This window comes from Liolophura sinensis, chromosome 1 (genome assembly GCF_032854445.1).
Source record: "Liolophura sinensis isolate JHLJ2023 chromosome 1, CUHK_Ljap_v2, whole genome shotgun sequence".
Lineage (NCBI taxonomy): Eukaryota > Metazoa > Mollusca > Polyplacophora > Chitonida > Chitonidae > Liolophura > Liolophura sinensis.
In genome coordinates this window covers 65,330,137-65,346,631 of record NC_088295.1, presented here as the reverse complement: position 1 = coordinate 65,346,631, position 16,495 = coordinate 65,330,137, and the positions used below count along the sequence as shown (strand labels likewise).

Sequence of the window (16,495 nt, the reverse complement as noted above, 5' to 3'; positions counted from 1 at the left end):
ATGGTGACAGCATGTAAATATAGCATCACGTGTTGTAGTTTTACCTGCGTCAAATCATCCTCACAAAGTGATATTCTAATAACTATACTCTTAAACAATGCCATGAACCGACTATTCTGCTCTTCCCTAATTGTACAAGTCTCGGATTTCGGTGTAGATTACAAGTTATGGGACTTGTTTTTTTTCTCCCACTGCCTCTCTGGGTTGCTTCACTTCTATCATTTGCTTTGTTGTCGCTTTTGTTTTTCACGTCGTTTTTTTATTTACATACTTTTATTTTTATTCAGCGCCAGACTCGGTTTGTCCCACATATCCCAAATATGATTGTATATATGCAATAGCCAACAATCACTTTCACACAATCGGTTCAGCTTTCTTTACTTCTTTTTCGTACTTTGAAATTTCATCTGCTTGGCACGTGGCAACAAGAGAGACACCAAATTTTTACCTCTTTTTTTCAGGGGAGTCATAGTACGACGTCAGTGTCTGTTATCAACCTAAATACATAAACTTAAAGGCATGTTTAACGTGCATGTCTTAAACAGGATATCTTGACAAGTCTTTTGTACGTTTACCCTAAAGAAATAGGACAGACGGCCTGTACATGCATGAATAAGCCTCGGCAGTAGTGAGAAAGTATTGAGAAGAATTAAGGCGGTGCCGTTATATAGGCTTGTATGTACATCTGACTAAGTGGTCTTGCTATACTTTAGGCCTATAAAGATATAAACCTGGTTACGTTTGTTCACTGACAGCGTGTAAAACCTCCTGAGGAGTCATCGTTGGAGCATGGTACGGCACACAGGTAAGTACAATAAAAACAGACAGTGACATTGTATACAACCTGGCACTTCCATTAACGTTCATGCATACAGTGCGTATACTTACAGCTATATATCCCTCAAAGTGAAATTAGATACATACGTACAAAGCATAACGCCATAGATCTACCACACTATGATTATAAGTTTAAATTAATGGTATGTTCGCAAAATTTAAATAACTTTATGGCGGTTGTTAGTAATGCCTTGACTTACAGGTTTTAATGGCAATGTTTTATGACGCAGACGGCCTTATCGATGTTAGTACACGCTTTAAACATATCGAAATAGACTACGCTACACGCAGGGTTTTTAGGGGATATTTAGATGAAGTCTAAATACTACAGCATTAACCTAGGCTTACATACAAGTAGACCAAAATTCTTTAGTAAAATACTTCATCCATTGTGTGTTGATGCATGTTTTACGTTTGATTGCATATTTTATTCCAGATACTGTTTGTATAACGACCCACAATGGAACTCATCCCGGAATCTGTGTATAAGACAGTCCTTGCTTTGTAGCCTTCCACACAGGCACTGCAAATACCATATGGTGTTGCATCTTAGCCAAATTAATCTTGACATGGCTAAACAAATTCAGTTCGCTTTAATGGTTTGTTTTGTACTGAGTATTTCCTGGCTGTTTTGGTCCCTTAACTATTCAACTGGACCTTGGTATAACAGACCGGCACGCTGTTCTACTCCACAAAATATCATCAGCGATATGGAAGAAATGTTGTTCGTTATAAACCACACGCTGACGGCCAAACTCCGAATGCCGTATTTCCTGTGTTACGGTACCCTGTGGGGAGTTTTTCGAACTGGCGCCATTTTGCCCTGGGACAACAACATCGATGTGTGTGTGTTAGATGAGGACATTTCACAAGTTGACGAAACGTTTCTTGTGATGACGTTTTCGCGAGCCGGCATTGCGATGTCGTACAGCAGTAAAGATGGTGTATATTATATGAGCTATAAGAATGCACTTGGACAAATGTCAGTTTTCCGACGCCACTTGGATGAGATGAAACCAGCAGGATGGATGTCGCGCATCCGTGAAAATGTATTCCTCTTTGATCGTCCCGGTTTTCCTGGGAATATAGTGGACAAACCTTTACCATTGACTGACTTCATAGGTGCCAATTTTCCTGTGCCACGTGAAACATATGAAATCATGAAATACCATTATCCGCATGATTGGTTTACAGTGGGAAAGCCACCCGGGTGTTAAGCTAATACACAAATGAGAGTAGCCTGTTTTTGCGTATATTTGCTATCCTGTTTTTTAATGTATTTGATTCTGGTGGATCTGGCTTCCCTTGTAGTACCTCATGGAGTTTTTGGAATCATGAAGTACCATTATGCTGAAGAATGGTATATAATTCATCAACCAGATGTTCATCACACCGCCTGGATGCTGGATTTTCTTTGCCACATGAAAACGTAGTGCCATCATCCTGGCGATTGGTATATAATGCTCAAACCGCCTTGATGCTGGGTTTCCTTTGCCACATGAAAACGTAACGCACCAATCATATGAATTTATTCACATTTGAGGGCTTTTACAGATAACTGTAAAAAGAAGTTGTACATAGCAAAACCATGCACAACTGTCCATTCTGACTTCACCCGAACTGGACTATATGTGAGGGGATTTGACAGTTTTTGAGAGACAACGGGGTTGAACATTCACTTGTGTAGACGTTTTTATCAAATCCTGATGCTGTATTAGTAAACTGGTCACTAGTGTTATACGAATTATACATATTTGTAACTTATGAGCCGTAACCATGTAACCCTTTGTCATACGTGGGAGCGACTCTGGGTTATATAGTGGTAGCCCATTCTTCTTTCACAATTGTCTAGGTTAAAAACATCTCTCTTCCACCTTACATTATCACGAGTCCTACATGCATGAATAGCCATGCGTATGTAACCATTAACTGTTTTATGTTTTATGTCCTTGAAAGTTAACATAAACAAGAACTATAGTAATACACAATTAGCTAACTTACACATGTTTCAATGTGACTATCAAATATTTGATATTTGACATTTGATATTTGACTTAGTGGTCAGATCACACAATACAACAATGCACTGCTCATTCAGTGATGTGAACAATACTGACATTTACCTCACCGCACAAACCAACTAAATAACTGACAATACTTAATGTCTTAACACGGCCCTCAACTAACTGGACATACATGCCACGATATTCATAAATGTGTATCTTCACTGAAAGTTATTTACCTAGCATGGCACCAGACAGAACAATGTCCATCACTGCCACCATTCCAGGAATTCTTAAAACAGTCACCTTAAAAGAGTATCACATGACCGGTTGATCTCACTACATGTCACAACATATCTGATGACAGGTTTCAGTTGCGCTTGTGATCAGCAAAAACAGAACGCGTAAGAGATTTCTACATTAGGCGACAGGAGAGCCAACCAAGGGAGGTTACTCTAAACTGACCAGTGACATTGGTTTATTGGTGTTGACATCCTATCACTTCCAAATTCTGATTGAATCTCAGTTAGGTCATACCAGGCTTTGATTAGGTTAGTAATACCATATTGGAGTGAAAACCTTGACGGCCAGGCTACATGTATAAACACACTGACAAGTGTATTTTTCGGCCATTTGAAGTCAGTTACTGAGCTGTACTTGGCAAACTGATTAGGGCTACAGGACAACCGCCCATACTGCGTTACAGTATAATTCTCTTTTAAGTAAATATGGTTAGAGTGTCCAGAATCTCGGACACTTTGCTTCATCATTGTGTCTACTTCCGCTCAACCCAGGGCTAGGGGTTGTATATATTGAATTAGATCGGCACATTTGAATATATTAACAGTTGCAATCAAAGCGCAACTGAGATACATACTTTGTTATCGACAGCTTATCACGGATAAACGTCACTGAAAACGGTTGTCTGCTTCTCTTTGAATGATTCCGTCTTAATTTCGTACTTTTTATTCTTTCTTGTCTGTTTCGACGTATAGATTGTTCAATAGTTACACTAGTATGCTCTATTAACAGCCACATCGAAGCTACCAAATGTACAGCAGAAAAATGCTTTTGAAGAGTATAGGGTGCCCAACAATATATGTATGTAATCCAGCATGACGCATGAATTAAACCAGCTTTGTGTGTTGCTCTAACGGTATTCTTGTTTTTAAAATGTCTTTAACGTAATGGTCGCCTAAAATGTTTAGTTTCCATTCGAATTCATTGCAGGACAATTTTGCCGATCCGCATGTTGTGCTCGTAAAATTATATTCTTTAAAACGAGAAAGTGCGAGGAGCTATAGCACCGATAAATCTTTTAGGAATTAGTTTGCCACGTAGTGTACATGAACTGTTGCTATAATGCACAGCTGAGATGCATCTTTGTATAATCGACGCCTTATAGGCCAGTATACTGATTTCACGTTCAGGATACTGATTCATTCATTCATTCATTCATTCCAACATCACTGAAAACTGTTCAGTCCTTGTCTTCGCATTAATCCGTCTTAATTTCATACTCTATATACTTTCTTTGGTGGTTTGTGTTGAACGTTGTTTTGGGAATTGACCTTGTGATTAGTGACCTGGAACCCCTGAAGATTCTGCGTCATTAGCTTTCACTCATCACCTGGTACATAAAAACAAATGTGTTATTTGTAAATATATATGTTGCAATGCATTAAAATTTGTACATTCATTCCATTTTGCGCAATGTCTGCAGTTTCTTAGAAGAGAAACTACACTTGAACAATTTAGTGACGTCTCAACTATCGTTTTAGCCTGACAAAAGTATGCGAAAGAGGCGAAAGTTTTGCAAGTGTGTCGGTTTTGTAAATATATGTTTGAATTTGTAGACATTGTTTCCCATTTTGGGGAAGGTATAGGAAGTGGTGATTAGTTATATTGAGCCCATTTAACACGTTATCCTTCCACGCCGTATGCAAGGATATTCACTTAAAGTGCGGCACTCAGGTGTACAACTGCAGGAAACCGTGTGGGAACCATCGCCATTTACCGGCTGCTTGACAGCTCTTCTAAAGTGGGAAAGCTTGTGAGTTAGTTCTTAAAAGTTAGTGGTTTTAGACTCCAGAAACAAAACATTTCGTCTTGTGTTCAGCGTTAAACAATCAATCTTGAGTCATGAGGCAGGCGTTAACCACCAATACTGATTTTTCAGTGCGATATCAAACACCAACCTTGAGTTTTGAGTAAGGCATTAACTATCAATACTGATTCTTCTGTGCGATATCAAACACCAGACTTGAGTCTTGAATAAGGCGTTGACCATCAATACTGATTCTTCAGTGCGATATCAAACACCAGACTTGAGTCTTGAGTAAGGCGTTGACCACCAATACTGATTTTTCAGTGCGATATCAAACACCAACCTTGAGTTTTGAGTAAGGCATTAACTATCAATACTGATTCTTCAGTGCGATATCAAACACCAACCTTGAGTCTTGAATAAGGCGTTGACCACCAATACTGATTCTTCAGTGCGATATCAAACACCAGACTTGAGTCTTGAGTAAGGCGTTGACCACCAATACTGATTCTTCAGTGCGATATCAAACACCAACCTTGAGTCTTGAGTAAGGCGTTGACCACCAATACTGATTCTTGAGTGCAATATTAAACACCAACCTCGAGTCTTGAATACGCCCTTAAACACAAATCTTGAGTCTTGACTTTGGCATTGAGCAACAATCAAGAAATCCATCAACCAGTCCGATCCACTACATACAGCTCAATGTCAAACTTTTAAGTGAAATAATGATTAATGTCATGCATGCAGTGTTTTGTATCTTATCTTTACTGTTATCACTCAAGAAAACGTACTAGATGCACACATTAAGATACATGTACATGTAAAAATCTGTGTGTTTGATACACCTGACAGTCACAGTGTCGCCTTATATCGTTAAGTAGGTGAATGTTTGGAGCCAGAAACTAGAGACACCACAATAGCACGGAAGCTGTTGTGAACGTTGAAGACATGACGCACGATAAGATGATTTACATGTACATCTATTTACATACACGCATAATATAGTGTCTCAGTACAGAAGGAAATGTACATGTATGATAACCAATGACAAACCTGGACACCTTCGTATTTTGAACGCTAAGCCAGTGACCTTGGCGTGACCTTCCAACCGCTATGTCCTATACTCGCCTTTTGTAAATATATGTCATACAGTCATAGATACAAGATACATATATTCCAAGCAAATATAACATCATCTGTGTACTTTGTTTATTTACAGGAAGACCTGTCAGGAGGCATGACTGTCGAAGAAGAAGGGTGTCCTGTTTATACCAACTACACCTACGTAGTACCTGTGATATCCAGATTAGATATTCCACACATTAACATTCCGAAGGTCTCACAAGGTGAGGGAGCAAAGGAAACAGGGACTAACTGTATAAAGTCTGGTGAACATGGAGGTTAGTATCACCGTAACTCAGAGCTGTCAATGAAAACAACCCAGTTTTGGCTATTGTGTCAGTTATAGTCTGATAATCTATAGGCCATATGAATGTATATGTAGTCATTTACATTGCCTTAGTACAAGCAAAATTGTTCATTTACGTTATTTCACTTAATAGGATGTCGCACAAGTTTCTGATAGAGCTCTGGGGAAAACACAGCACGTAAATGTAAATGCATTAATACATTTTATGGAAAAAAGTGTTGTTGGCAAGCATGGATGGAGAGCGCTCATGATCTGAGGCGATGTTGGTCAGCTGTATCTAATTATCTTTCAATGTTTATTACAACCATATGGTTCTTTTATGAACAGTTGCCACTGAGACACCTATATTAGTATTCGAACTGGACATAATCTACAATCAAAGAGTTTTACATTCCACTTGGATGTCGTTCCCTAGAATAAGATCATGTAAAATGGATGACCTCTTCTCCCTGGCATCTTACAAGCTTTATTTGATGCTGTTCTACTGTGTCTATCTATTCCTTTAGGAACTGGTGTTTTAAGTTGTTTTGGGAATGAATCATATGCCTAGAGATAACGGTTGGAAACAAAGCTGGCAAACCAAAGATGTGGAAATGGACTCGTGTATTTTCCTGTTTGCAAGCTGTGAAATCTAGGTGTCAAAATAGACATTCGTATACCAGTCATCAATCAAAATCGACGTTCCAGGTCATTACCGGTACACATAAACAAAAATTTGTTTCCATGCGTGTGTAAGTACTTAATACGTTCGATCGTCAGCATCAGACGATGAATAGATAAAACACAAATGACTTTAGAAAACGCCACAGAATAATTGTTGAGCATCGTTAAACGGATAAAAAAATTCACGAAATGCATGCTGTAAATTTGTTCAAATCGCATCTTCACGATTACAGCCAAGTAGGAGTATGCCGAAAACTTAACGGACTACTTTCTCACACATACTAACGATTCAAATATTAATTTTAAATGCTTTATTTCCTTATTCTGCAGTTCGCGTTCTTGTCTCAAAGATGACGTCAATGGAACATGACGACTACAGGCTCAAACTGTCGCCAGACAACCCACCATCTACGGGTATCTCTATCTTCGTATTGACGTTACTGTCTCTCTTAGCCTTGTATTTCTTATGCATCCATCACGAAAACAAACCTCTACTTCTCAACTCTATGCCGGAACCTCTGGGATCCCCGGATGACAAAATGGCAGACCTGGTCCAGTTAGTGTTGCGCGTGCATGATTCCCTGAATAAACTCAACGTTGCTCACTTTTTGTGTTACTCCACGCTGTGGGGTGCTGTGTATACTGGGGCTATATTTCACTGGGACAGAGCAATAAATCTGTGCGTTCTGGAGGAGGATATTAGCAGGGTGGACGAGGCGCTCCTACACGACACATTCCGCAGGGTCGGGGTGGAGAGTTCCTACAGCTCCTTTCACGGCTTTTACAAGTTAAAATTGCGCGAAGCCGACGGAACGCTCACAGTATTCCGAAAGGTAGCTGGAAAACGAGTAAAGGCTGGTTTTGGCACAAGGTTACTTCTCTTGTTTCACAAAGGCGTCGAGTCATTTCCCAATCGATTGTTAGAAAGTTCATTCGTTAACGTCTCCTTTTACGGACGTCATTTTCTAGTGCCAAAGGAAAGTGTGAGTTTCATTAAATCTGTATCGCCGTCAGAGCTGCTGGATATGATAAATAGATGAAAGCAACAACAGTGGATCAAGGAATCTAGTAACTCTTAGTTCTGTTGAAAGATTCATTTCACAGCTGTAATGTTGTCTTACTTGACAAAACATTCTGCCCAGCCAGAGCAGAAGAGAATGTTTGAGAGAATGGCACAGCACAATTGCTTTGTATACTCAGTGGCGTTATACGTCCAGTCGATCTCTTCCTATTGCAGTTTTTGCAAAATTTATTCCGCTGTGTTCCATGTGGTCTAACCGTTGTCGTAAGCTTTCTAATGATCCACCGTGTCTTTTAATGTTCATCTAGAGGTCCATAGCTGCATAGATAAGCAAATATTACCTTAGCAAATGTTTTGAAGCTTCGACAAACTTTCATCGCCATGTTCAATTTAAATCGAATATTTCGGCCACGGCACGAATTCTGCGGTCAATTTTTCAGGGTCACTGCGTTTCGTAAGCTTGACGACGGTTTGAGCGGTACAGCACTACATTTTAACTTGGATGGAATTTGACCTGGTATTCCTGACGTCACGCAAAGATTTGTTCAGTTCAAACACGGCTTCTCTTGCTTCGACATGTGTTCATATTTTATTAAATAAGAAGGTTTCCTCGGTTCAACATTTCTTTATATTCTATTAACTAAGAAGCTTGGAATGCGCTGAGACCGATTAAAAGTCTTAACTTTTTAGATGTCCAGTTCACAAGGTACGTTTTGTGGTCGAATGATAATTGGACAAACTCTGTTACATAACCCGCGTTCACATTACGTAATTTGTCGCATTCTACACATCGCATAAAAAAGTTTATATCCCATTTTTACTTGACTAGTCGAATTCAACAAGTCGATATGAGCAATCGCTTCGTGTGAACCGGGTTTTAGAGAATGATGAGTATTGCAGAACAAGGTTCCTTAAAAAGCGCTATGGTCAGAGAGAGAATGGACTTATCACCTTATGGACAAAGGATGTGAGAACTGGCTGGGGATTCAACCAAACGATTTTAAAGTCCAAAATTTCAACCATTTAAGTTGGTATGTTCTTTTCCGTTTTTTTTTCCTAACTGAAATTTGCTTTAGGATAACTTTCGCAGAACTTACGTTGTCAAGCAATGTGTTGACCTTGTTACGTAAGAAATAACAATTTTAATGTGATTTGCATAACGGAATTGTCACTTATTAATGGAATGTCTGATTCTATCGCCTGCAAGGAGACAATCTACCATGTTAACTTGCTGATTGATGGTAGTACAATATACCTGAAGAGAGTACATACCAGAAATTTTGGGCAAAAAAAATCCATATTTGCCAATCAAATCAAATTTTCTGTATAGACCAAGAATAGGTCAAATTAAAGTCTTTCAGTAAATATCAAACCCATACCTGTACTATGTATAATATTGAAACGTTTAAGATAGTTGTAATACGACCGGCTTTTTAAAGAAACTCTTTGATCGATTTTAAACTATAACAATACGTGTGCACACACTAGGCTGGTATTTTTACTACATGCATTTCTAAAATACTAACAAGAATTCGATTGAGTTTGCGCTGATTGATTTTTAGCAAAAATCTCCGGTATAGCATCTTTAACATGTCCTCATGTTTGTAAAGGAGGTGACAAAGCTTACTGGCACTTGTCTCGTTTCTCTTTAGAATTAAGTCTTCCTGAAAGGTCTGCGCATTCAGGTTTTCATTGGGTAAAATATTTAGTATATAAAAATTGTGGTTTTAAAAGGAAGATCAAATTTTGCGTTTTTCACACATTCACATATGTTAGTCATGCAAACGACTGTGAATTTGGTTTCTTAACAGAATTAGGGATTTGTAGACATAAAGTGTCAACATCTTGTTTAAGAATTTGCTTCTTTTCTTCTCATAATTTCTTGACCTCGTAGATAGCGTGATAGCGCAGCACAAGGATTCAGAAGCCCCTCAGAAATGCCATTGACGTGAGTTCATGTTGGCTTCATCCCTGGGCCTGTCCGGTTTCTCCTATTATGCTGGCCGCCGTCGTCTGAGGGAAATATTCTTGAGCATAGGCTAAAAAGTCAGTCAAATAAATGAACAAATTCTCATATTTATCCTACATCACCTTTAACGTCTATTATGTTTCAAGAATTGCTTGCAAATTGAAAGAACACAGTTGATGAATCAGTGCAGTATTCTAGATTTGCTACAGGGCTAACATTAAATCCTTTGTTTTGAGAAAAACTCTTAACTCTGCATGGAAATATGGAAATGACCACTTTGTATTTTCCTGATGTGTTACGTTAAACTAAAAAGTGTGTGTATGCCAATTAAAAAGGTTCCTCAAACCAGATGTGGACTGATACTGTATAAAACTAAAAACAGCTGAGGTAACAGTTATGTCTTAAACGAGCGAGTTGGCAAAATGGCGAACATAGATAACGCCAGCTTCCAGAACAGTTTGTTACTGAGGATCTTTTGCCCGGGTGCAGGACCATTTTATCAGATGGCTTGCATACTTTAGCGGGATGTCTGCTAGTGAACGGTCTTCCCGGAAATACTGTAACCTAACTGCAGACACCTGCTTGAAAATACATAATTTTACAGTTTCTGTATATAAGTTACATGTCCAAACGTGTAAGTTCTTAAGATGTGAAAATTTTGTAGGCTATCCAATAACATGTAGCATCAATCCCTCAACACAAGTATACTTCGTGTTTTAACCAAAAAGGATTGGCAAAAGGACTTACCTAGGAATGGTTACTGTGTCAAAGAATTCATGGGATTTACCCAAGAGTATAAACTCATAAAAGCTGATCTACCTTCAGCAAGTAGATATGTCAATAGACTCTTCCTGAATCAGAAGTGTATGTAGCCTCACAATATCGGATGTAGCTTCAATTTGTTCTTTTCTCGAAGGACCTTTTGTCTATTAGAAATGCGAATCTAACCCCAGTTGTGGCTGCCAGAGGATTCCTTGTCCGTTTAGTGGGACAGACGGATCTAGATTTAGTTAGTGACTGTGTCAAAGGATTCTTTGTAAGGTAGGAGTATATATATTACACTGCATATGTCATAACATGTACCCATGTTATTTTAAATTAACCTTTATATTTCTCCGAATATTGTATTATTAAAGTGGTATCATTAATTAAACTGATTACAAGCGGCGCAAGGAGACGCTCCTCGACCGATTGGAAACCCTGTGTTGTTTATGTAAGTGGCTCAGGCATGGCTAAATTAATTATAGTGTGTTAACAGTGTACTTATTGCTCTTGTAATTATGTAACCGTTTATCTCCATGTGTTAGTGTATATTGTATTTCTGTAACTTTAAATAATGAGTCGTTTTATATTATAATAAGCATTATTCTGTTCCTCGACTGATTGGAAACCCTGTGTTGTTTAGTATTTCCAGACATGATAAGAACTAAGAAAAGACATAACAAGTGTCATAACATATAGATGATCAAGGGCGGGTCTCCACTAACTCCATTAGTGGCTGTAGATCTTGATTCATTTACTGACTGTGTCAAAGGATACCTTGTCAGCTGCTTGCAAGAGTCAGTGTGAAAGGATTCTTCCTGAATTAGATGTGTATATAGCCTCACAATAGCGGATCTAGATTCAATTTGTTGCTGTGTCAAAGTAGAAGTATAGTTTCAAAAATGCGGATCTAACCCCATTGGTGACTGTCGGAGAATTCCTTGACCGTTAGGGGCATAGGCGAACAAAGGTGGATCTAGATTCAGTTAGTGACTGTACATAAGGATTCCTTGTCAGCTACATGTAGGCACACAAAGGCGGATCTAGCTTCAGTTAGTGACTGTACATAAGGATTCCTTGTCAGCTACATGTAGGCACACAAAGGCGGATCTAGCTTCAGTTAGTGACTGTGCAGAAGGATTCCTTGTCAGTTACATGTAGGCACACGAAGGCGGATCTAGCTTCAGTTAGTGACTGTACATAAGGATTCCTTGTCAGCTACATGTAGGCACACAGAGGCGGATCTAGCTTCAGTTAGTGACTGTGCAGAAGGATTCCTTGTCAGTTACATGGAGGCACACAAAGGCGGATCTACCTTCAGATTCCGGGGGAAACCCATGACCATCCGCAGGTCGCTGCAGACCTCCCCACGCACGACTTAGAAAGGAAGCTAACTTGAGCGGGACTTGAACTCACAGCGAGCGCATTTTGAGGAGGGGAGGGTGGGGTGGGGGGGGGGGCTGGGTTACTGTGCCGTGCTGGCCACGGAGGACCCCACACTCACAGTTTAAACTGCTTTGTGCCACCCTATCGGCTTCATCATAATACATGTCTGTAAATTTAAAATGTTTGGCTTCCTGAAAGGTCTGTGCCTCGCGGGCTTAAAACATGGCTTTGTGTTTTTGTTGTGGTTTACAGTACCAGTCTCGGTCATATTGCGACTGTGAAGGAATAACCGGAAGCTTATATATTCATAGCCTTTCCTCATTAATACATCATGCCGACCAAAACAGAAACGAAAAATAAATTGCAGTTTACATTACTGTATTTTTACATTTTTTTTTTACCTAATTCTACTCGACCCACGGTGATATGGGGCACGTAATTTGCTACCATTTATGCATAATAAAACCCTGACTGAAGTAAAATGACAAAAGGTCATGTTTCACCGATTACATTTGCTGGCTATCGCACTTCTTTACTATAACACAGGCCCCCTGCTGACAAGCCTGTGGCGTTTCCCATTATACACAGCGAACATCCAGGCCGCAGAAATCCACTTAACTATTAACACGTATACGCTATTTACTACCACCACAACATATATAATATGTAATACAGATATGAAGTACACAGAGGTATAATAAAGGGCTAGTTAACACGAAGTACGCATAATAATGCTGACCTTAGAAAATATAACATGTAAGATTACTGCATATAGTCATACCACAACGACGGAGAATGGGATAGTTGGCCAGAGGAAACATGAAAAACGGAGAAATTCTTGTTAGTTCCCGTCAGTTAGAAAGAAGAAACAAAGCTCTTTTTGACACTCACGTCTCTTAAGCGCATTATTTTCCTTGCTGTATAACTTAGTTGTAATGTTACGCAGCCCACCGATAACTCACAATCAATGTTATTTACGCATTTCTGGGTACATGTAATACTATTTTGGAATGGAACGCCAACTGATGTCAGTTGACAAGAGTCCGAATTTCACTAACCATTGACTATTCGCTAGCTACATCACATTGTCGTCGTTACTCCGATTTTATTCTCTATGCTGTAGTCTTTATATTTAATAATAGTCGCCTCAACAAACACGGTTCATCGCATCAGTCTGTACAGTTCCCATACAAGTAGATCCATGTTCCTCTTCTTAAAGTGCGCTGTTAAAATGAGTGAGTACGTGAGTGCTTGGGGTTTAACGTCGTTCTTAACAATTTTTCAGTCATACGACGACGAAGGAATCCTTAGAATGTATGTCATGTGCCTGCATACTGCAGGACGGATTTCCACCGCTCTGTCTAGTACTGTTTCACTGAGACGCCTTACCGAAGTAAGCCGCCCAGCCCCGCACCACCAGCACTGGGCCGCGTAAACCACTACGATCGTGGTCGACTACTTATTTTTTCACCCTCGCGAATAATGAGAAAGATGGAATTCACAAATTCAATCTCCCATGCCGGGTTTGAGCTCTCACCCCATGTTGTTAAACGACTGAATGGAAAGTAGTAACGCTGACATTACTTTGATTACTTACATGCGTGCATCCTGTAAATGACATTCAGAAAGAGTTATGGGTGGGAAAATAATTCGCTCAAGAAACGTGGGTATCAAGAAATGTTTCTTTCTGTTTTCTCTCTCTTTTTTTTCGCCCGGGGTGGAAGTTCTTTTACCGATTTCAGAACATCTCTGATCTCCATGCTACTATATAAACAATTCATATGTATTTTACGGTATGGGTAAATCATAGAATAATTATGGCTGAATTTTAATCATATTCAGGTTTCATGTGTGCCTGTGTGCCCTCTAGGCACCAACGTATCATATATGATACCCCCACTAAATAAGCCTAACCAAGGGAGACAATTTCCAGCTAAATTTCAATTCAGCTCATTTTTTATTATTATCTCCCTTGGAGGAAGTACAAATTGACCTGCCCTCTATCTCAATCCCTGTCGTCTGCTATATAGCAGTTCCTGTTTACCGTCACCACTCTGTTTGGTTTTCACTGCCATTTGAACAATTTTCAATCCATCATCATCATGAACACGTAAGTGAACCTTTGACTTTGAGTGATCATTATCATTTATACTAATGTGTATGTAACATATTATGCCAGTTTTATATCATTATTTTGCTTTACTTGGTTTTAGCAGAAGATTTATTTTTGTTGTATCATATGTGATACGTTGGTCAAAGGGCCGATGGAATGTATCAGATATGATACGCTGGACATAATACAAAATTTGACTTTGCTATCTGACTTCAAGATTGTGTTTTTATAATGTAAGAACAAAGCTAGACGAAGCATGCTAGATCACACATACAAATAAAAGATTGTTTTACATATTTACTAACTATGTAGACTGTCTTCCTGAAATATGAAACGGACAAAAGGAAGTACATGTGTGTATTTTCATCACGCCAACTTCTTGTCAGTTCGTCTTCGCCTAGATATCATTTGTTCCCTGATGTATCCAATGCCATTCCTTTCCTCTTTCAGTTTAACATTTGCTATTTTTTCCACAGACCTGATACAGACTCTGATGTTGATGATATTATGGACGCTATATCCCCAAATGATAGTGAATACAGTGAGCTTGATACATCTGATGATGAATATCTTCCTAGTGAAGAGGAAAGTGACAGTGATTCACCGGGCCCGGGCAACCGCTTAGGCTTAACTGCCAAACAGAGTAAAGCGCATAGCAAGAAGAGGCTCAGAGATGACTCTGATGAACAAGATGACATACCTTTGTCAGTCCTGAGGACCAGACTTCATACAGTAGATGTGGATATGTTGACCCAAATGTTAGATGAACCAATGTGGGCTGACGTACCTTTTATTGTCCCTGACACAACATTCCTAGGTGAACAACAAAGTCTTCCGGACTACCTGAAAACTCCCTATGAATTTTTCAAAGATATAGTTACAGACGAAATGATTGAGATGATTGAAACCCAAACAAACATTTATGGATTACAAAAATCCGGGAAAGAACTGAAAACATCCAGGAAGGAAATAGAGCTTTTTATCGGGCTTTACTTAAGAATGGGGCTTGTAAAAGCTCATAATGCCAAGGAATACTGGGCTGCAGATACTAGGCACCCACCAGTAGCGGATGAAATGTCACGCAACAGGTTTACTACCTTAGCTACACATGTTCACTTCGTCAATAACGAAGAACTTTCAGATCAAGAGAAAGAGCTGGACAGACTGTGGAAAATTCGACCGTGGATTGAAATGCACAGAGCACAACTGGAAAAAATATCCCAAATACAGTGTCAGAGTGTCGATGAAATAATGGTAGCCTTTAAAGGAAGGTCCCCCATGAAGCAGTACATTAGAAATAAACCTCACACATGGGGCTTTAAATTATGGGCGAGAGCCGGCAGTGACGGAATTTTGCACGACTGGGATGTCTATCAGGGTTCCTCTGGCAAGACCCAAAAAAAAAGTTCTGGTGCTTCGCTCGGCCTTTCAGGTGATGTGGTTATGACAATGACAAAGAAGTTGGCAGATGGAAAAAATTTCAAAGTGTTTGCTGATAACTTTTTCTCAAGCCTGGATATCGCCAATTCATTGAAAGATAGAGCAATTTGGTTCACCGGCACAGTAAGAGAGAACAGATTGAATGGCTGTTCCATGAAAACAGAAAAAGCCTTAAAGAAAGAAGGTAGGGGATCTCATGACGCAGTGGTAGAAGTCAACTCCAATACAATAGTCGTCCGTTGGCTTGACAATAGAAAAGTTGATCTCATTTCAACCTGCACTGGCACTGAACCCATGTCAAAAGTCACCCGCTATGACAAAAAGCAAAAGAAGAAAATTGAGGTGCCCTGCCCAGCTGTTGTGCAGGAATACAATCAGAAAATGGGTGGAGTGGATTTGACCGACTGCCTAACTGCCCTTAACAAGTACCCTCTGAAATCTCGCAGGTGGTACACGTACATTTTTTACCACTCTATCTGTGTGTCGGTAGTTACAGCATGGCTTATGTACAGGCGCCATTGTGTCCTTCTGAGAGAAAAACACATGAATCTCTCACAATTTCAAAGTGCTTAATTCATGTACAACTTTGTTACAAGCAGCCTCCCCTCCACAGGTTAGACAAGCAGCAAGAGAGCATGCCCCTGTTCAACTGGTCCGGTTGGATGGCGTGGGACATATGCCCGAATGGAGTGCCAGAGCACGATGCAAGCTCCCTATCTGTCACAATCTAACCTTCATCAAGTGTACCAAATGCAATGTACACCTTTGTCTCAATAAAGACAGAAATTGTTTTGCAGACTTCCACACAAGATAAACAGTGAC

The 16,495-nt window shown here is 39.6% G+C and overlaps 1 protein-coding gene across 1 annotated transcript; it reads left to right on the top strand.

The window, feature by feature from the left end:
• The first annotated feature begins 14,740 nt into the window (after positions 1-14,740).
• On the top strand, positions 14,741-16,246 carry LOC135463375 (piggyBac transposable element-derived protein 3-like). The gene has a single exon (XM_064740637.1). The coding sequence runs from the start codon at positions 14,741-14,743 to the stop codon at positions 16,244-16,246; it is 1,506 nt and encodes a 501-aa protein (XP_064596707.1).
• Positions 16,247-16,495: the final 249 nt, after the last annotated feature.